Below are 22,698 nucleotides of genomic sequence, written 5' to 3' on the forward strand. Positions count from 1 at the left end.
TGGAGGTGTCTGCAGGGTAGGAGCTGATACCAGCAGGTGCAGTTTGCAGCCTCAGGTAAAAGCAGGTCCATGTTCCTGCAGCATTGCCCTCTGAGCCTAACTACAGTTAGACAAGTCTTAAATAGTCACAGCAATATCTTTATGCTGTTATGCAATTAAAGATGGAATGAAAATGTAAATGCCTCGTTTTTATTTAAGCAGTCCTTTGACATGCATTTTCAAAACTGGAACTATCTACAGAGAATAGTTTAAGCATTTCCAATTCCAGAGGATGCATAGTGCCTGTAACAATTAAGGAATGTAGTGGAGCACCCAATTCCACAGTGGACATCTGCTGTAGAGTGCCTGAAGCAATCTTCTCATCTAGAGCACCAACGCGAGCAAGGCCAACACAAATTGTGTTTTCAGTAATTTCTGTAAGAAAGAAGATGAAATGTTTAATTTATTGACTAATGGTCCTATCATAAGGGAAAAAATACTCAAAATGCTTAAACCTTTACACTGCTTTCTTAAACCTATTAAAATATTGGAGTGGCCTAGAAAGAAACTTGCTATTCAAAGAAAATAAAACTTAAGGATGTTGATAAGGAAGAATTCATTCAGGAATTGTGTTCACTTTGAGGGACTTGCTGCTTCTGATTCATTCTATGTAAAGGATAAAATTAAGGGATTTTCATTTTAACAGTACTGAAGGAATAAACTTCTTAAATGAGTAGACCTAGATGAATTTGTAAGAAAAAAATTCTGTGACACAATTGCATCATCTTTATGAGCTGCTGTGCTTTTACCCTTGCTCTCAATAAACATTTCACAGTTTGTTCCTGACCAGTGTTAAGAATTCAAGGTGAAAATCACAGTTCTGCATCTTTGGGTTAACCTAGATTCCTGCTGGTGTTCACACAGAGCAGAGTGTGACCAGTCTAAGTAAAACAGAGCTGAGATTTTTTTAAAGCTTGACTGATCTAAAATGCTCAGAATCCTTTTGCCTCCTGCAACTCTAATGGCTCAAAGAGCTCACAGTTCCACATGGATAGAAACAGTGCAGGGTTTCCAGACTGAGGCTTTGACTGTAGCTCCAGGAGCCACCAGTGCAGCTTCACTGCTGCTCACTGAACTGTGCTGGGCTCAAGCTTGACTAAATCCATCTCGTGACTGGGATTTGGGGCAGCCCAAATCCACTGCAGAGCAGAATTCTGGGAGTCAGGGGAGGGGAGTGGAGTTCAGAGGCTCATCAAGAGGTGTGACTGGAGAGGGGTGGTAGCAGACAGAAGCAGTCCAATGATACCTGGTTTTTCTCCTTGGAGCCTCCTGTTTTGAATAATGGCAAGAAGCTGTTCTGCAGCTTGATTCACACTCATGTAACGTGGTGGCTCATAAATCTTTCTTCCTCTGCAGGGAAGGAAAAGCAGAGAAATTTTACATATAACCCATTTTGTTATCCCCAGCAATCTTACAGCTTATTTCAAAAGACCTCTAGACAAGCAGATTGAACTTAAACAGGCCCAGGCTCTCAGGCCGGGTCTTATAGACAAGAGCAGAATTTTTAAAGAATACAGAAATCTGTTGTGCTCTCACCACACCTGTGAAACAGCTGGGCTCCAGCTGCCAGATCATTTAGATCCTAAAAACAAATTCAACTGCTAGAAGCAAGATGCAGGTTTTGCAGCTACCCTTGAAGGATGCATTAGACTTAAATCCAAGGGCATACAACTGTTTTTCTGTTAAATGCCCTGTAGACAGATGATTACAGACTAGAAATATATCCTTAAATGAAATGCTGCTTTCTTTGCCAACTGTGGATTCAGTCAAACAGATTTTATTTTGAAACTCCAGAATAAACAAACCTCAATGATACTGTGAGACTCCACAATTGTTAATTTAGAGCAGTTACAGCATATGTATAGAGGAGCCATTTATATTCACCCCTGTGAAAACATACAGATTGCAGAGATGAGTAAGATGTGGCAAAAGCTTTTTGACTACAGTTAAATGAGCATAAGAGCATTTTCTGTATATTGCTTATTTAACTCTTTAAGAAGGGTGTTATGTATTCTGCACTTTGCACTGTTCCAGCCAGTGTACCAAGAATAAAATTAGAACACTGTTTCAGATGTTAATCTGTTTCAGGAGGTGGCAGAACAGTAGAGAAATAACACTTCATTCACCAAGAGGAAAGCCTATCCCTTTCTGACTCAGTCCTTCTCACAGGAACAGTTACAAAAAAGATCATGTTCTGCTGCAACTCCATTCACTTACTGTAAATAAAGCCAGGCCCTATTGCAAGGAACAAAAGAGTTTCACTCCTTGGAAGAAACAAAAGACAGTGGCCACCAAGAAGCACGAGAGAAGAAGGCAGGTAAGTTCAGTATTAGATTATGGGCAAAGAACCTGTGTTCCTTGTACAAAAAAACCTTTGTAGGGGCACTGTGTGTTTCTATGTATTTTCAAAATGGTTACTCACTTCATGAGATTCTCCAGAGACTGCTCCTTCACTTTAATATCTGTAGAAAAAAACACATTAAAACACAGCTTTCCTACAAGCTTCCCACTTAGTTTTCTATGTAGGTGAAGCTTTAATAACATTTTAGCTATTATTAATATTATAATATTATTATATTTTGCTATTAGAATATGGATCACACTGTACTGTTTCATCTGTTAGTTAATCTCAAATCCTGTGACTTTATGCATGTGATTTTACCCAACAATAGGGCAAATTTCACAGATTTCAGAGCAGCACAGCCAAATAAAAATCCTGGTAAATATAAAAATAGGCATATTTACCATAAGATAGTTAAATACTAGCACATTTGAGCACACACCAGTTCATTGGGACTACTCCTAAATTATGAGCACTTTATGTCACAGAATGTAAAGCAGTCTGACTGCTCGACAGTGGTTACATCACTGCCATGCAGGAACCTGACTTTCATTAGCACTTCCTTCCTGTCCCAATCACAATTTAGAACAAGCTTCTCTTATGGGAAAAGAAATGGATTTGGGCAAAATTGAAATAGAGATGGGGTCAGGTAGGTAAGACTCTGCACAGCTGCCAATTTTATGAAACAAATTGACCATAATCTTTCCAAGAGGAATCCAAATGTTACCTGTACTCAAACACCCTTCTCCCCCCACCATACAGAAAGCTGGATACATTTTTAACCTCAAATAAGTATTCCTTGTTATATAATCAACTTCTAAACCAAAGTGACCCAGATGAAAGGGATTAAAATGCAAAACTGCAAGATTGTAAATGCCCAGTTTACCAAATTGCTTCTACATCCATGAAGTCACTTTCAGATCAAAAGTTTATCAGCACTAACCTTTTTAATGCCACATTTGCTTATCTGGTGATCTAGTCAGTTGGGTAAACACTCAATACATAAACTAAAAGGCAGGAGAGTGGCTGCTGCTCACCAAGTAAGCACAGGGTATGCATTCCATTCTGCCTGTTCTTCTCAATCTTGTCAAAGAAGCTCTCTGGCTTCCATGTGTCTGTCCAGAATACAATGGAAACGGTTTCTCCAAAATTGTACAACTGTAAAACAGAGCAAATGCAGTAACACACATGAGCAATAAGAAACAATAAGAGCATTCAGTAATGTTAAAGGCCAAGTAATGAACTACCTGTAAAGTTTTTACTGCTTTCACCTTTCCAATGCATAATTAGTAACTTTCAATTTCTACTTTCTATTGTTACTCAACTCTGAAGTCCTTTTAAAGGCAAAAACTTTGTAAGATTAGCACCAAAATTATTATTTGTTACTTCTTACTTTGGCTAAAGGTTTTTTATTTCTTACTTTGGTTAAGATTAGACAGCTTGGAATAATGCTGTAATTTAATGTTTTGATTCTACTGATTTGGATGGCATTTTGCTGCAGATGGAAGCTTTAACAGGCAAAAGAAGAGTCTAAGGAGATAGTGGATATGAAGATCTGAATACAGATTGTGCAGGAAGCAGAGAGGTACAACATTGTTTATGCACATATGGAAAGAATATTGCTAGCAGATTCTATGTCAAGCATACTGTCATGGTTTGACACTGGCACAATGCCAGTGCCCCCATGAAGATACCTTCTCCCTGGTTTCTGCTGTGAGATGTGACCAGGAATAAGCAAAGCAGGCTCCTACTTAGGGAAAAAAGAACCAGAACTTTATTAACTACTCTACAACTACAGATAAAAAGGAACACACACACAGGGAAAATGAAAACCTCACAAATGCATTTCCTCCTCCCCCCACCAAATTTCCAACACATACTCACTGATTCTATTCTCAGCCTTAACACATTTATTACTGTAAGTCCCTCATCTTGCTGAAGACATTTGAAGCCATAGTCTTGCCAATTATCTCTGGTGATAATTTTGGTGATGCAAAAGGGAAAGTCATATGTAACTTAAGGCAGTACCTCACTTGGAAGTAGTTTTTGTCCTGAAATAGGGGAATACCAAGCATCAGTTTTGGTCTATTTAGCTCTGGACTGGGGCCACCCCAGATGGATTTTACAGCTTGCCAATATTCTGTCTGCTCAAGCCCACCAGAGAAACAACAGCTACAAGAACTACCCTTCTCATTTTCTCTGTACTCCTGGAAGGAAAAGCTGCTTTTCCAAGCCCATGAAAGGAGACAAAGGCACTGTGTGTGCTTTGGCAGAGGACCCTGTATAGAAGCAGCTCTGGCAGCTCTGTGCCATGTGGGGATTCCCCTATACATACTTCTGTTGCTGTGGCATTAGCCTGTGGCTTTAACTCCTTGATGCTGGTAGAGCAGAACTTGAATCACAGCAGAAACATGTTTATTTTCAAAAGCTCAAATTTTACCCATTCATGTTGATAAAATTTATTCAAAGATTCCTGGAAGATAACTGAAAACACTTCCTCTTTTAAGTATTTCATTCTAGCACAAGGACAAGAACATACTGGGTACATTTCACAACCTAAAGGTTCTTCCAGTAAAGTAAATACAGGTTGAACCAAATAAGTTGCTCCTGTTGTAACTTTTCTGATGCTAGCTATTTCAAGGCTGTGTTCTAGAAAATGAAAAGAAAAATCAAACTATGCTTTGCCTATTTTTCATGTGGCTGCCTAGAACTCATTCCCATTTTGTACCAAATCTGTAGAAAAACTATTAGAACAAGAAGTTTCTCCTTCTCCATGTCACTGTTAGAGCATCTGGGAGCAAGATACCTTTAATCTCCCTGGTAGCATTCCTGCAAACTTCCAGAAGTGCTGCAATGTCTGATACCAACCTAAGAGCTCCCCATCAGCACCTGAAACCACTGCAGCCACTTCCCCAAAGCAGCAGTCCTTGTTCAGGACAGAAAGGGGCCTCAATTAACCTTAAATCTTTCTTACCTTGGCCCTTTAGCATTTTGATAAACCAAGGAAAAAAACTTCCACCTCTGTGCTTTAGGAAAGGAAAGGAAAGGATATGCAAAAATGGGAAAAATGTTAATATCTGTGAGGTATTTTGTTGGGAATCAGAACTCCTAAACCACTCTGCCACATGTTAAGAATGAGTTGGACAGTCAAATTTATACCATACATTGCTGATTCTGATTGTTATCATTCTCTTTTCCATTACTCATTACAAAGATTCTCCATCCTCTTTGCCAACAAGAAGTTAAGCAAGTTATCCTTTCCCCTGCCAATCATTCACTAATCTGTCCTTTGTTTACAGGGTTCTGCACTAATACTGAAGCCTGGTTGTCAAAAAAGAGAAACATTTTTGTCAGAAATTGCCTGTCTATTCTGTAGAAATACCTTCAGAACACCTTCATGAACAATTGATACTACAGAAAACTGTACTTAGTCTCAAAAAATACACCTGTTTTCTCAGCACCTGGAAAGCACAGAAGTAGTTTCTACACCAATAAGATAGAGTAGGACATATTTTATTAACCTCCTGGAGATGCTTTTGCAGTTTATACCCCTCTACTAACTAAACTTGTGAAGAACAGATATCCTAGGATTAATGTGCACATATTCTTACTTGAAATTACAGAGGGAAGAACACTACTTTGGAAAGTCCCTGGTACACCATCAATCTGAATGCTGAAGAACTGAAGTAGTAAGTGGGATACCTCTATTGTGTTTCAATACTTATAACCAATTACCTTACAAACAGTTCTACAGACACAAACCAATATTTCTTTCTCATCCAGTATTTGATCTCTGCAGATGTGTGATATTTAAGCAAACATAGGAACTGCTCTTCACCAGGGCAAGCCTGCATTAAGAAGGACATAACTGTATCAGGACATACACTTTAAACGTTCTCCCTGTACCTCATGCAGAATTCAATTTGTTCCTAATTTAATTTCCTCTACTGTGCTCTAATTTCCACCTTTTGAACTTGTGAATGAAGTATCTGACTTTCAAGAAAAGCCTTGCAGCAGAGAAACCAGTAAAAGCCAAAAATTGCACTACTATCCTAAGGATTCAGGAGTTACAGAAGACAGCAGGTCCACTAAAGACAAAACCCACTGAAATTAAAATCCATTCTTTCTACCAACCAAAAAGGCTGCAGAGGGTCCCAAAATTCCAGGAATCATCCTTCTCACTGAAATAGAGCTGCCTGACATGTTTGTTAACCAAGGAGTGTTACCACACAACTAAGGATTACGGCCATGCTTTGAGACTGTTCAGGAGTTCAGTAAGATGATGAGCCGTGTGTATTTGCAGAGATCAGGGATTGGCTGCACAGTGGCTGGCACAGCTCTTAAGAGAGGCAGCAGCAAATGAAATTTCACAGCCAACTTGTGTGTGCTGCACTCTACATGAAGCATGAGGGGTTTAGGAGTGGGCAATGTGTGCTCTGTAAAAGCCCCAACATCTCAGGCACCACACTTGCACTGTGAGCAGATTTGTTAATGTGCCTACATTCTGCTCAGGCACAAAAGTGCCAGAATTTCAAAGGGGCACAGTGAAATGGTTGGACAGATATTTCATGTTTTCAGCTTGGAAACCAAACTTCTTACCTTCTCCTCAATGCTCAAAAACATCACAGAAAAGTTTCAAAAGGTCCTTTTGAAAGACCTCAGTCTTTGGAAATACCCCTTTCTCTGCACCCTCTCAAGTAGTGACTGGCTTAAGCAAAACTGTGCACTCAAATTTTGCAATGCAATAGCTCAGGTCAGCAAAGGAAGTCAGCACTCCACTCTGAGGCAATGCCCTGCTGCTAGAGTTTTCTGCCTCACAAAATATGGCAGAAAGCTGTTCTTCAACTCACAGTTACATCACCTCAGAACAAGGTATAACTTCCTATTTTATTTACACACATGATATGAAAGAATGATTGACAACTTTTGGTGCTTGTTTTCTGTTAGTATTTTAACCTTTCTATTAATGCTATTTCTTATTTTACTTCTTGTTTATACAAGCAGAATTGATTGCAAATTGAGAGGCCAGAATGAACTGTGAGAGAAAGTACCACAATCTCACCTTGGGAAGTCTTCATGCAAGTGGAATTTCAATGAAACTGCTGAGCCACTTTGTTAAAGACCAGTCTGATATCAGATACCGGAAACTGTCCTGATCAATTGTCCTCACTTGAAATCATGGTGTGGTCAATCACCACAAAAATTTAGGGCATAAAAGACGGAACAAGCTGAGACTAAATAGGGAAATTAAAAAAGGAAGATCCACCATCCCCTCTAGACAGTACTAAAGCAAGCAGGAGAGAAGATGCAAAATAATATTAAAGGTCAGTTGGCCAACAGCTGCAGAGAAACCAAGAAGTAAACATTTCAAAACACAGACATCTATTTTTACAGCATCTTTCCCAGAATTATTGCTGTATCAGCTTCAATGGTGACACAGCAATTTTTCACTTATAACCTATCTCCTTTCCTAACATTTCAAATAGCTTCAGAACTAGTCAGGTCTGGTTCTTCCCAAAAAAAGGAGTTACTACATTCTTCATACCTGCCATCATACACAACCAAATACCTGAGACCTCATAGGTCTGAAATGCTACAAAGCCATGTTCTGGTCCCAGGTCACACTGCAGATAGTTCTCACAGCACAGGAATTATGTGAATTATGGAAATTCAGACTCTTCTCAGCCTAATCACAACCCGCTTGTAGGAACTAAGAGGCCTTTTCTCCTAAGACTATTTCTCTTGGAATAGTGCATTTAGAGACTGCAGAGCACCTTGCATTATCCCAGGTTACTTCCTGATAGATCCAAATGAGCATACCCAGAAAAGCAAAGAGATATTTTCTTTGTCTTTGCCATAAGGATTCTGATGCGATGCTATGCAATGTTCATCCTCAAAGATAAGGAACCTGAGTCAGGTTTTTCCCTTTATTCTCCCTAACCTGTTAACAACCCTCCAGATCACAAACATCAAATTATAGGGCTCCTGCTGCTCTTTGTATTTTATATTGTTGCTTGATAGCAGCTTAAGAAGTTGTGTGATTGTCAACAAAGAGGTAGCAGAATCACTCAATCTTTGTTTTTGCTTGGAATTGGTCATATGAAACAACCACAAGCCTAGCTCTAGTCCTTTACACTACCTTATTTAGTATCACAGACCTTTAGCAACTTCAAATGCCTCTCATGAGAACTTTCACATGAAACTGAAAAGTTTTACCATTCACCTAGATGTGGCTTTGACTCCTTTTTGGACTGCAAGCTGAGGGATCGCCCTAGCTGTCCCAAAAACCTCCAGTGCCCTTAGTACATGCCAGAGAGAAAGGAACAGGGAAGAAAACACATTTGGCTGAGGGAAACCCACTCCATATAATTGCAGTCTTCAGAAGGCAGCTGAGACAAATCACATAAAATCAGTTGAAGGGACAAGCACATTTTGCTTTGGCTGCCTCTTGGATCTGCTTAGGAAATAGCCACTCCACAAGCAGAACAAAATTCAACTATCAAAATACTCAGAAAGCAAACTTGCATAGGAGAGGATTTGCCCTCCAAGGTAATGCCATCTTATTTTTAAAAACCTTCTAAGATTCTTTCTGTCACTATCAAGCAATGTTTCCTTCCTGCCCTGAAGGTGACTTGGGTTACTAATATGAAATAAAGATATCTAAAAGAAAAAAAACCCCAAACCTGATTAAATAGATGTTTCTGGGTCATGTTTGCTGGTGACAAATAGCACTAAGTTGGACAGCAATTGTGAGTAATGAAATAGTGTGACTAGCACTGATTTAACCTTTAATTGGCTTGAGAAACAAATGCCAACTTCTTAAAGGCTCAGAAACTGTTAGTAACTGAAAAAACAGTGATAGAAAACAGTTTAACAGTCAGTAATTTTGTGTACAGTCCCTCCTATTAGAGCAGAGTGGTTTTGAAGATCAGGGCCCACAGAGAGGGTGGGACTCAGAGGCTCCACTCCTGCAGCTACCACAGGGTTTCTATTTGACTATGAGCACAGTAATTAGAGATAGCATCCTTCAGCTTCTTCATCTTTAAGTACTTGACACTGGAAATGTACTCACCTGTTCAGCAAAACCTCAAAAATAACACAGTAAGCATTGCTTTTGCATTTAAGAGACCAGCTGCTAGCAAAAAGGCTATTTTCTATTTTATAACTGTAATTTTCTTACAAGAATTAAGTGGACTGCAAACATAAAACCCAAGATGCGTCACTGAAAGAAACAAGGGCACATGCAGATGTTTGTTCTGAAGGTATTCAGCTGGAAAGTGGGTACATCTCAAAAGAAAGGCAGCTCTTTGCTGTTACGTGTTTTTTCCCTAGCTACCCAATCAAATGCTTTCAAAACGAGCAACACCATTCAGAAACGAGCGTCTCATTTTAGCCTTTTCTCTCATCCTGTGACTTGCCTCCAGCTTTGCGCTTCACTTCTCAGTCCTCTTTCTTTATGTTAGTGCCATGATCTCAAGCCTTTTCAAGTTGCATCATTCCTTCACATGCACCACAGGTCAGCATGATGCAGAATCTTCCAGATGTGTTTGACCAGCAGCAGTTCTACCTCAAGGACACATTACCAGCAGTGGGTCAGAGAGAATTCTGTTCTGAGAACACCACTCTGGCCAGTGACCTTCCCAAACCAACCCAGATGTCATGCATATTAGAAATGAAGGAGAAATATGCAAATTAGAGATCCTCATTTTCCTGCCTCTTTATTCTAGGGCTAAAAGCCTTAGCAATCAGCCCTATTCTGAAAAACTGAGAGTGGGCACAGGTGCTGTGCTGCCCTGGCAGTGTCTGCAGATACCAAAGTGCCTGACTGTTCTCACTGGCGCTTGCTCCCCACTACAAGAGGAGTCAGAGTGACAAACACACCCATGTGGCAGACTCCAGACAAGGGAGGTGAACCTGCAGAGAACATGCTAAGAGGCACTGACATAGGAGCACGTTTCTTGGCTTCTCTCCCATAACTGTATTCTTTTGTTTTTAAGGGAAAACAGCTTCTACAGCCTTGGAAAGAAAAAAATCTGTTACAGTGAAGCACAGCAAAAACAGTGTAAAAGAGAGAGGCACTGCAAATCACAGAGCCTTATGCACAGTCAGACTACCACTTTGCTAAGTTATACTATCCCAGCACAGTTTATCAGACTGTGAGAGCTTCCAAGAAGTTTAATTTTCAAAATTAAAACCCCACTCCTTTTTTCAGTGTTCCAAAACAGTTTCACTAATTCTGTTAAATGATGAGATAGAAAAAAAGTATTTGAAAATAGATATGCACCCCTCCTTATTATTTGGCAAGAACTACAACTATGGAATGAAGGTAACAAACCATCACTGATGCTGTACCAACTTCACTAAATCACTGTACAGGAAAATTGCACAGTACCAGAATGTTGTTGGCTGCACAGAAACATTGCTCTGATGACCAAAGATGTTCTTTTGTGACCAGACTGTGCTGTGGCTGCATTTCACTGACCGCCTAATCAGCAGTTACAGCTCGCTACGCACATGGCTCTCTGAACGGCGTATAAAGGTGTTTCCTGTTTTTCTCTACTGAGAAAGAGAGAGGGTTTGTATCACAATCAGATTAAAACAAGACAAAAAGCAAAGCCTTTTCTGTGGTGAAGCAAAAGAGGAATCCCTCCCACTGACAGGAACTTTACAATTGGAGACACAATAACTACAAAATTAAATTGATGGCAGGAGACAGCCATGGAATGTAAAGGCTTTGAAAGAAATTATAAATTTTCAACACAACTCTAGTTAATCAAAGGCTGCTTTTTTGTAAGATACACCTCACTTGCTGTTTATGCCAGTAAGGAGCAATCAAGACTTAAATATACAACTGGTTATATTCAGCCGGGTAATGCAATCAGTATTTCCTAAAATGCCTTATACGACAACAGGAATGTGGACTTAGGAGAAGGCAGCCCCTCCCAAGCCAGAATGGAAAAGGGGACTAATGCCAGAGTGAATAACATCACATTTCCTTTATGGTCTGCTCCCTTCAGCAAGGGATAAGGAAATAGCAATCTAATCACCAAAACTCTGCATATGTGAATAACCTTATGGACTGTTTATAGTCTACTCACATTAGGTTTCTGGCTTTTTTTCAATTAACCTAAAAGCTTCATACTGCTCCTTCCTATGCCTGAACTGTGGGGGAAGCAAACTTTCAGAAAACTTAAAAATCTCTTTGGGCCTTGCATCTTCCTTCCTAATGAATGTAAGAGAACAGTAAAAAAGACAGCAAGTAGTAGAAACTAGTTGTCAACAACCTGACAGCAGAAGCAAACTTTGCATGACCATCAAGCCAAAAGGGGAAGGGTGAGCCCCAGCCACAACTCTTGTTTTACCCACCCTGGTAAATGCAGTCATGCGACTGCTGCTATTTGTCTGCTGGGTTTCAGACACCAAGAAGCCTATTTCCTTTCTAAAAGGTAATTTTGCCCAAGTCTTGCAGCAATAGGCAGGTATTAATAAGAATGTGCTCACAAGAGAATTATAAAGAGTGTGAATGCTGTGCAGCATTCCCTTTTTAGCATTAGCTAATGGGACAGGTGTTACTGCATTGGTTTTGAGCCAGGTCAGACAGGGTGCTCAGATTTCTAATGAAAACCACAGATTATACCCAAACTCATTGCAACAGATTTTCTGCTGTTGGCCAGCATTATATAGAATGGAGTTTGGAGTATTGGAGTAATTTGAATGTACCAAGTGTTTGCTGAAATTAAAATAAATTGTGTTCTTTTGTGTACTGCTAGGAAGGAATTCCTCCTTCAGTGTTGGAAAGTTATTGTTCAAACCCCCAACTTGTCTGTATTACACTTACACTCCTATGCTTGCTTTTGGCTTTTATAAAGTGGGAACTTGGTTTCAGGGTCCCATACACAGGGAACCATTCTGAACCTTGAGAGGGCAGGTTCTATGTTAAAGTGATGAATGAAAACAAGAGGAGGAAGCTTCATCTAATGTATATGTGATTAGTTATGATTTATACACTGCCACAATATCTTTAATGAAGTAAAAGTAATAATGGACCAATACATGTGTAAAAGGAAGTATTTTCTTGGGGAACACTAGACCTTTTCTACTTTAGCCATTCAAGATCCACAAAAACTGTCATTTGTTTTACTAGTCCTTGGCTAAGCAATCCCTCCTCCCTCATCAGATTGGCAGAAAGTGGAGACAGATCAAATTTTTAAGAGAATGAGTGGATCATATTCAAGACTTTGGAATTTTGATCTGAGTTGGACATATATGCAGGTTTGTGCACATGTTTCTTATATGACAAGATCAGCATAGTTGTCTACAGGATAACAACCTTATTTAAGAATAAACTTATCAGGTATTACCTGATTTTACCATCAGTAGTAGAAGGAAGCCAACATGAGCAAAGCTTCATCTGTAAAATAACTTTAAATACCAAAGGCTCCTGGGGCAGAAGGAAGTTAGAAAGCAGAAAAGAACAGAAGTGTTACTATCCATTTTCATATGAGTTCATTAAAGGGGCTTTTGCTGACATGTGGCATGCTAAAAGGAAGTGTTAAAAATTCTAAGATTATGTGTACAGTTATTACAGATCCTGAAATTTGGGATTGCAACATGCACTGCCACAGCAGTAGAAGAGCTCACCAGTTTTAAGCTTAGCAGTTGTGAAACAACATATATGCATACACAAAAATATTACCTGTAAACCACAGCAGCCCACTGCATTCATTATTGAAGCATTGTGAATGACCTTGTAAGGAATCCCCAATTTTACTGCACGTAGCACTAAATCACTGTGTGTTGTGGCCCTGTGGTAAGAAAAGGAAAGAATTAAACATTGCAAACATGGTGTTACCAAGTGTTACTATGAGTATACTTTGTTTTGGAATAAAATTAAATCCTTCACAACAAGGACAATGCAGAGGTGGAAAAATGGCAACAATATCCTAGTGGTTACAGGAAAATAAAAACTCCAGTAAGGCTTCCATGTCATCTTCCCCAGCTGACAAGCCAGGCATCCTCAGTATGGTACAGTCCTTTGCAGCTTTCTGGCATCGTTAGAACTGTAACACTGTTACAGTGTTACTTTATAAAGTAGCCTTGGCAAGTACTTGAAAAGGGAAGTTCCATGTATCCTTTGTCTTCTGCAGGTGTCTGTTGAACATGCATTGAACTGTAAAGGTCAACTCTGTTTGGCACAAACTTCCACAAAACTCCAGGATTTCATTACTGGCTGCACAGCCAGGCCCTCTCCCATCTGCACCCGTGTGTGCCAGGAAAGCCCCACGCTCAGACATGAACTCTTAACAGACAGAGGTGAACTGCATGTTTACTTAGAAAAAACATCCTTAGAGTGAATCAATTTTTCTCTTAGTTAATCCAGATTACTCAAATTAACAATGCCTAAATCTGAGTGATAAAGTTTATTCTGAAAGAATATTTTAGTTTCAAACAGAGTTAAGTTCAGCTCCAGGTCTAAGGCTCAATAAACACATTGCAGTGATTGACTGCTGCAAGAATTACTGGGTTTGAAGTTAAGCAGTTGAGATTAGAGCCTTTCTAAAATGGTCAGTACATACAGATTAAGCAAATCTTTGAACTGCAACAAGGTTTACATATGTATTTTGCTTGTATGTATGCTTCTATGTATATGAAATATGAAAATGCACCTACCCCTTGCCTAAATTTATCAGACCTGATCAATGACCTTTGACATCTCATTCCCAAGATGAGACCACACACTTCTGTGTAGCCATTCCAAAGAAGGAAGGAAAGAAATAACATATGGCCATCAGAACAATGAACTAGGAAAATTGCTTTCACCCTGGCCTTGTTCAGTTACCCTAACAGAATTCCCCTGGTTCTAGCCTGATAACTTCAGTGCTGTGTGTCTGACCAGCACCCAGTCAGCAAATCAAGTGCTTCAGACTGGAACACAAATGTGGCAGCAGCTGGCAAAGCTGTCAAGATCAATATTTTTAAAAAGAAAACAATTTCAGCAGAAGAAAAAAAGATGAGGAATGTCAATTTGGGAAATCTGACACCCTTATACAAACAGGCTCCCAGACCTAGGAGAAGGCAGTAAAGTGATCTGAACCAATACTTTAGTTACTATACAAACACTCCTCACTTCCAGAAGCAAAGGGGATTTAAGAATGTCTGCTCTAAGAGAAGAGGAGACTGGTTTCACAGCCTTGTGTTATTCCCTGCACATACAAAGGACAAGGAGCACTGGAGGATTTTGTGGTTATGCTAATACCGACCGAGGCATCAGCTGGCTTTATTCACTGAAATTTGCTCCAGACAGTATTTTTTTTCTCCCAGTTATAATGACTGTAGCTAAAGGCAGAAGTGCCCTTATGGGCACTCAGCTAATACCAGGAAAACTTTCATGGAGCCCTCCCTCTACAACCAAAACTACAGCAGTATTTTCTGTCACTGACACAGAGGTTAAGTTTTATGGGTAGTAATAATACGGATGTTAACACTAGCCTAGAGTGGTGGACTTTCCATTGTACTACTAAGAGCTAAGAACATAAACATTTAAAGAGAGAAGCAACTCATTCAAAAAAAAAGGGTAGTTTTTAACAATAATGTAGTATGGTAACCAGAACTGAAATATTTTGACATTGAAACATGATAACTGAGGCAGATCATAATACTGCTTACAAGTAGCAGCTACATTTCAATCCATGTAGCTTGTTTTTTTCATCTTGTGTATTTGTACCAGTCACTGGCTCAGAGCACAAGGGTACAGGTAACATGGCTCTACACTCTGCACGAATCCTAGTTTGAATGTAAGCATGGACTGCAAGTGTAATCAATATTTCTGAAATACAGAGTCATCTGCCCATAATTAGTTTAATACAACATTCTCTTGCCAATTGCCTTCAACCTATATTTACATAAATTATCAGCTTTTGACAAATGTGCACATTGCCCCTTTTTTCATAAACTCAATTTTTTCCCTCACAAATAAGGTTCTCAGATTTCATTTTTCTTGTGCCCCTTAACATTGTGGTAAAAATCTTGCATCACCAGCTGGAGATGAAAAGCTCTTCTGCATGGCTTGACATTACAGATTGATGATGCCTGACCAAAGAGACAGAAGGAGATCCTTCTGGTCATAGAAAAAAGCCTATACTTTCCAGCAGGAATAAAAGTGGAAACAAAAGACCTAATAAACCAACAGGACAAGACATTTATAATGACATAAGTGATTTTAAAAACTAGCATATATTGAAGCAGATTATACAATCAATAATCTGTATTGATTCTAAAATAATTGACTATAAAAGCTGCAGTTTATAAGTGCAAACAGCAACTAAAAGAATACTCCTCCAAAACAGCACATTTCTTATTTATGTGATAACACAGAATTTCTTCTGTTAGCAGACAAATCATGAGACAAAGCATTTGTTATAAAAGGTAGCACAGAAAATAAAATTATAACGAATGAAATTATAAGTATCTGCTGAAGGAAAGATTCATACATCCTGGAGGGTCCACATTCCTATCTATAATGGACACCCGGGCAAGGAAACTCCAAAGCAAGACAAAGTGTAAACAACTATATGTATATTTTTAATACAGTAAGGAATATACAGACATAAAAAGTGTTTCTGGTCTGAAAATCAGTTCCCTCAAAAATAACTACAGTTACAGAGTTGGCTTCTTCCTATTGAAAAATAGAGTGATGAAGCTATAATTAAAATGTTGCACTGTCTTACCCAAAAGGATCACCAACCACAAGAAATGCGACATCACAAACATCAGCTTCTTTTAAAAGGCTATCTGCTTCTTGTTCCACCATTTCTCGGTCAGCCAAAATCAATTCTTTTCCATAAAACTTTTCCTAGAAATTGAAATTAATAATGAACATCAAAATAAGACACTTGGGAACGTTTCTGTATGTCTCTGGGTGCTCACTCAGGCACACAGCCAATGGACACTGGAATAAGTAACTTCGTTATTCTCCCCAGCAGCCTGCCCCATGTCTTGGAGAACCTCACCTCTGCTTGCAAGAACACCTGAGCTTTCCACAGAGCAGCTTCTGAGCTGACAAAAATTAGTGAATGTGAACTTTATCCTGATACTGACTTGGTGTTCCATGCTTTCTGTGTCACTGGAGCAACTGCACCTCAAGCAGCTCAGTCCCACCTGCACTGAGGGTACCTGGGTGCACTCCAGGCAGAGTTCATTTAACTTGTGCTGTAAGGCACCCCCCCTCCCAGGCTGAGCCTAGCTCCTGGGCTACTTACAACACTGGCACCAAACCAGGCACAAATACCACACTAGCTACACCACAACCTGTTCTCTCAGATTTTTCCTTAGTACGTTTTAGCTAACCACATCTAAGGACTGACTTCATATTAGTCCTTCATCTTGAGTTCTCTTTCAGAAGTACTTTACCAAGTATACAGGTAAACATCTATTTGATCCTGTCCTTAATTTTTCTTCAGCAGCTCAGTAATCATGGTGTTTCTTTGTACATTTTAAATGCCTTTATTTCCAGAATCAACTTCACACATGTAAATGAAACTTCAGTTAGTTCTAGAACATGTTTTCTGGTCATACTGAAAACATCTGCCATGTTGTGTCACCATGCATTTTACATGCTCTTTACATGAATAAAGTTTTTTTCCATGGCAAAGACCAAAAAAGGTGGTTTTGTTCACAGTAGTAGTCAGCAAATTTGTGTGGTATTACAAATAATAATAAATTGATAAAACCATTGAAGTCAGTTATCATCCAGAAAGGTTTTCCTCTGACTTCCGTGACTTCTTTGGCCACACAGAACAGTGAATTGATGAGAGAAGTGTAATACCTGTACAGAAGCAGAGTGGTGCTTCCATAAAAAAATCCATCCCATAGTGACAGTAAAACGTATGGGACCTCTGCTACCAGGCTACATGCCCTTCCCCAAATATAAGTTCCTGTTCATTTTTGAGTAGGTTTTCCTAACTGTATAAAATCAGGATATTATTTTCCTTGTGAAACAGACTGCAACCTGCACAGATTCAACAGAGAGGGGACCAAATCAATGTGTAAGCAAATCTTGCATCTGTGATTCTGAACCACTGACAGTCACCCTGGAGTAATGCAGAGATCTGCACTGAACCAACTGTAGGAAATTTTGACACCCCACTGGTTTTCATCAGCCCAGATGCACATCAGGACAAGGGGAGCTGGGCTGTAAGGCAGAGCACTCCATTAACACCACAGATCCCTTCCATGGGCTGCCACTGCACCAGCCTGGCTTGGGCCCAACACTGTGAGCAAATGCAGACTCCAGAACAGATTGGGTGCAGCCCCAGGAACACACCTTTCAGTTTGGCTTCATCCAAGGGAATCTATTTGCATGCTTTGAGACTGCTCCACAATGCTAATCAAAGCATGCTAAGTAGAGAATATGTAAACAGTAAAATGTAGACTCACTGGGAGGTCACTGATCCCAACAGTTCTTTCACCAAACTCAGGGCCAATTTGGATGGTCAACATCAAATAACTTAATATACGTTTTAGGCCATCCCAATAAACAAGCAAGTCTTGTAATTTGAATTTTATGACCTGATTTTAATGCCATCAACAGAGAAGGATTTCTGGGAAATGTCTGCAGGTAAAGATCTGCTCTTTACTTCTTGAGAATTTTCCTCTAACTTTTCATGCTGCTTAGGAGAGAATGACCACCAGATTAGTAAATAAACTATTCAGCTTTGTCACTTGTATGTAAAACAGGCTGCACTATAAACACTTGGTTATTAACTCCTATATTCCCTCTTAGATGTTTTAGGTAAAACAACATTTTTACTTTGTTTTTATTGATCTTTTCATCTCATCTTTGGCATTTCAAGGTTTGCAAAATACTTAAAACAGTAAGAAATATATGACAATAAAACCCAAAATAACCACATCAAAAACTGTCAGCATTTTCCTATTATTCAGTGTTTTATTTTCAGATGGATAGGAATCCATTAATTTTTCTACTGATAGCAAATGCTCATTTTGAAAAGTAAAAATCTCCAAGTAATCCTTTCCATTTAGCAGTTTTCCAACTATCAAACAACCACAAAGAACATTTTGTTTTGAATGGACTGACTACAATTTAGCGTACAGAAAATGAACATAAACCACAGAGCATACCTTCATACAGCAGATAAACCAAAGATGCTCCAAATATTCTAGCCTACCTGGTACATGGAAACCATGTAATGCTCATTACAAGCTATAGGTATCACATGCTCTATGTATCTGCAGCTCTGCATACAGGTACATTATGGCCATACAGCACCAAGGCCCAGACAGCATCAGCTTATTCAGAGGCAAGATCTCTGGTCTGTGGGCAGCTATGCCATTTTTTGGTATTATTTCTGCATTAAACTTCATCTTTCTGTGACCATCTGTGACCTCCTCAGAGTTAAGATTTGCACATTTTTACTACCCTTGTCTTCCACGAGGTGTGTTTACTAACAAAAGCTTTATCTCCACGTTGTCCAACAGCCCAGCTCTGACTGAACTGTGCCTCTTCTGGGAATCCCAGCATGGTGAGGCAGCCTGGCCCCCGTGGAAATGTGACATAATGAAATTGCTATTCCCAGCAGGTATGCCATGACACCTCCGGCTGATACAGAGGTGCAGGGCTTCAAAACATGTACTTTTCTGGTATGACTTTTGGGTGGGGGGTTTTTTGTTGTTGTTTTTAAACAGATTGGACAGTTTCTAACCAAGTCCTCCAGTATCTCAGGGTTTACAGATACTGGTAGGCTTTGAGATGAAAACTCGTGCCAACAGTTGTAGGAACATTTTATTTTTGCTGTAGTCTTCTTGCAAATTAGCGAAACAATTTCTCCTAGAAAACACGGTATGTGAAGGTCACGTACATGAATCTCCCGAGAGCGGGCACCGCTCATTTCTCCCACGGACCCACCAGCCCCAGCACGCCCCGGCCCGGTGGCACCAGAGGCCTCGGGCCCTGTGGCCGGACCTACCAGCGCTTCCTTGCCCACGGTGAGCACGGACGTGTAGGCCTCCAGGTACACCCTGCGGCAGCGCCGCACGGCCTCCAGCCCCTTCACCGTGATGTCCTCGGCATCGCCCAGGCCCAGCCCCACCAGGTACAGCATGCTCGGGGAGCGCCCGGCCAACACCTGCCTCACGAGGGAAACCAAGCGGCCTCAGCCGGGGCGTCGCACGCCCCACCCCTCGCCGGGACCCGGGCCCAGGTCTGGGGACAGCCCGGCTCTCGGCTGCTCGTTTCCCGGCTCCCTGCCGCTCGTTTCCTGGCTCCTAACTCTCCGTTTCCCGGCTCCTCTCGCCCGGCTCCCGGCTGCCCGCGGCGCCGGTGGGGCGCAGGGGCCGCCGGGAGTTGTAGTCCCGGGCCGCAGCTGGGTTATGGCAGCGGCGGGCAAGCCCGGTCCGGGCGGTGTCCCCACAGTGCCGGTCGCCAGCGGCCACAGCATCCCGGTGCTGGGGCTCGGTAAGTGGCGGCGGGCCCGCCCAGAGCCCGCCTCCCTGCCAGAGGCGTTGTGAGAAGGCGGGGGTCACCCCGGGGCCCGGCCTGGCCGGCTCGGCAGGTTCGGCGCTGCCCTTGGCCCGCAGCCGGACTCGCCTCAGGGCAACCCGGACCGGAGCCTCCTGCCGAGCTACCGCGCTGAGCCGGGCGGGCCCGGTGCCCCTCCGAGAGTCCCGGTGCCCCTCCGAGAGAGAGCCCTTGTGCAGTCGGGTGAAGCTTCGTGCCCTGCCACATGCCAGCAGCTCGGCCTGCTGGGCAGCGCTGTGCTCGCAGCAGCGCTTCCCTCCCAGCTACCCCGCGGCCATGTGCCGTGTTGGGTGGCTCGGGTGTGTCTTCTTCGGAAGCTTGGGAGCAGATTTCTGTTTAGAGCAGATTCTCATGGTCGAATGAACCTTACCGCACCTGTTGAACTGAGATCCTGTGTAGGAATCTCAGCATCTGTGAGGCAGAAGGGAATGATGGTTGATGATAATGATGAATATTTGATGCAGCTGTCTATTACACAGTCACTGCATAGAGAGCAAAATGGCTTATGTTGATCAAAAATTACTGGGTTGTGTTTGGTTGGGGTTTTTTTGCTGTTTTTTGGTTCATTATTTTAACCTGTGACACTTACTGCCAATTTACTTTTCTTGGAGATGATTTTATAAAATTAAGGAAAAAATAATGTAAATAGTCTTTTTTAGAGAATGGACTTGATTGTCTTATATCCATTGTTTCAGGATATGCTGAACTGTGCTTCAGACTTGTCTACAGAACCACCTTTTTAATGGTGTAATACATTTCTTGGGTTATGGGTAGAATAAACTGACTAGAAAGCAGACATGCAGAAAGACTCCTTTGTACTCTCCACCCAATAGCTGTTCCCTGTCCTTTTGCTGTACTGGAAAGTTCTGAGTAGTTTATTGTTATGCCTGAACTCATACCACAGTAAATGGATAGTGGCACACAAGAAAATCAAGCTTGACATTTTCTGGCCCAGTAACTTCTGCCAGGTATGGCTTTCCAGGAGCTTCTCTTGATTTTCAAGGAACTTCTCTTGACTTAGAGTGGTGGTGTTGTCATGAGCAGGATTTGGTTCTTTGATTTCACTTACTTGCTGGAGTAACACTTTACATACTGCTTTATACAGACTGCAGATCTTTGAGGATTGTGTAATAGATAGGAACCAGTCAAGTCATTTTAAGAAATTGTTGATATACCCTGCAAAATGCTGAGAATTTAAGAAAAGAAGGGAGGAAAAAGTGAAGACTTGCCACGCTTGCACTTGTGGTTAAGCTATAAATACCACAATATGCAGCCCAACACAATGGGATCTTTATGGTAGCTGTTCTCACTTAACTTCTTTTTTCCACATTAATTGCTTATTTTTGTTACAGTCTTACTGCATTAATTAATATTTGCAGTGTAAAAAAATTTACTTGGCTATGAAGTAGTGGCAAAATTTCTTAAATGAGAATGCATTTTCTGCAAAGCCATTTTCTGCAAAATTTAAGATTTGTTTACCATTTCTTATCCCTCTAAACATGCAGACCTAATTTTTGTCTGGTGCCTCAAAGACAACTTTAATAGATACAGATATTGCATCTGTTGCTAGATAGTCTTACTAAAAGTTTCAGAGGTAAATAAAAGAGATAAATATGCATAAAGATGGTTTCAACCGTCCAGTTGTGCTACCTGGAAGGCAGCTGAGATAGCTTTGCAAGTTATTTTTAAGTGATAAAACCCCTTTTGTAGTATCTGAGAGCAGAATTAGGAGATGGGTAATGTGTTTCTTGTCCAGAACGTGTGACTCAAGAGAGTGCCACCACACCCTGGAATAGCATTCTGTCAAAATTAGCTCTTCTTCCTGTTCAGGCTTCAGTTACCGAAAGGTATTTGTGATGGTGGTTTTTCGGTATGGTTTCATTTTTAATGGGTTTCTGTGCCACAGCTTATTTATTATTTATATGGAAGTTCAGTAAGTTGGTCAAGGTTTGATGCAAGAGGCAACACGTGGGAAAGGAGTTTAAGTCTTTCATTAGGTTACCATTCCCTTTCTGGGGCGTTGTGCTCTTGTATAAACTGTTCTTAGTGAGAAGGATCCATTTCCATTAAAATCTCTAGTGAGAAGGATGAATTTTTACACCAGAGAAGGCCATGGAGTATGCAAAATTTGTGTTCAGTCTGAAGGGTTACTTGGAATAACATGCCAAATTGTGTATATCCAAAATTTCCTATCTACTTAGATGCATATTCTTAGTGTCTTGTGTCTGGCAAGAAGACCAGTGTACTAGCAATGGTAAAACAAGCTGACTTGCCTGAGACACCAAGCAATTATATTATAAGGCAGCTCACCTTTATGTTAGAAATATATTGTACAGGTAAAGTTTTAATTAACAGATTAAAGTAATCTGCACCTTGTTTATTGTATGATTATGAAAACTGTTGGTGACTTTATGTTTCAGATGGTTTAGTGCTAACTGTTGTGTTAGCCAACATTCACGTGCAGAGGGTTAAGCATGTTTATGGTCAATTTTCATTACAAAGGCTGCTTTCTACTGGAGTAGGCTTAAGTCTAAAATGAATTGGCATTTTGGCCCTAATACTTGTCTCAAGGGTAAATCTGTGCCCCAGAGAGCATATTACCTCACGGTGGCTGTAGATTGCATTAGGAAAAGGATACATGCACTATCTTGCTCATAAGATTAGTGTTTTAGAATTGCATGGCAAATAACTGATATAAAACCTGACCCTGTTTAGAAGTTACAGATGTAGTTACACTTTTCCATAGGAGCTACATATGTCTGAGAATCTGTTGGTGAGACTT

The 22,698-nt window shown here is 40.7% G+C and overlaps 2 protein-coding genes across 2 annotated transcripts in view; one reads left to right on the forward strand and one right to left on the reverse strand.

Moving 5' to 3' along the window:
* Positions 1 to 167: 167 nt before the first annotated feature.
* On the reverse strand, positions 168 to 19,838 carry DPH5 (diphthamide biosynthesis 5). The gene is given in 9 exon segments (XM_066556199.1): positions 168 to 414; positions 1,286 to 1,389; positions 2,462 to 2,501; positions 3,418 to 3,538; positions 13,077 to 13,185; positions 16,108 to 16,232; positions 19,366 to 19,544; positions 19,547 to 19,623; positions 19,625 to 19,838. Coding segments are annotated over 9 exon segments (1,188 nt in total). The 5' UTR covers positions 19,837 to 19,838; the 3' UTR covers positions 168 to 193.
* The window catches only part of LOC136560394 (uncharacterized oxidoreductase ZK1290.5-like), a 46,753-nt gene continuing 43,002 nt past the window's right edge, over positions 18,948 to 22,698 (forward strand). Inside the window, exon 1 of the mRNA XM_066556201.1 lies at positions 18,948 to 18,978. Within this exon, the coding sequence (XP_066412298.1) occupies positions 18,957 to 18,978 (22 nt within the window). The 5' untranslated portion in view covers positions 18,948 to 18,956. The remainder of the gene's footprint in view (positions 18,979 to 22,698) is intronic.

This window comes from Molothrus aeneus, chromosome 9, assembly GCF_037042795.1.
Source record: "Molothrus aeneus isolate 106 chromosome 9, BPBGC_Maene_1.0, whole genome shotgun sequence".
In the NCBI taxonomy this organism is placed as follows: Eukaryota; Metazoa; Chordata; class Aves; order Passeriformes; family Icteridae; genus Molothrus; species Molothrus aeneus.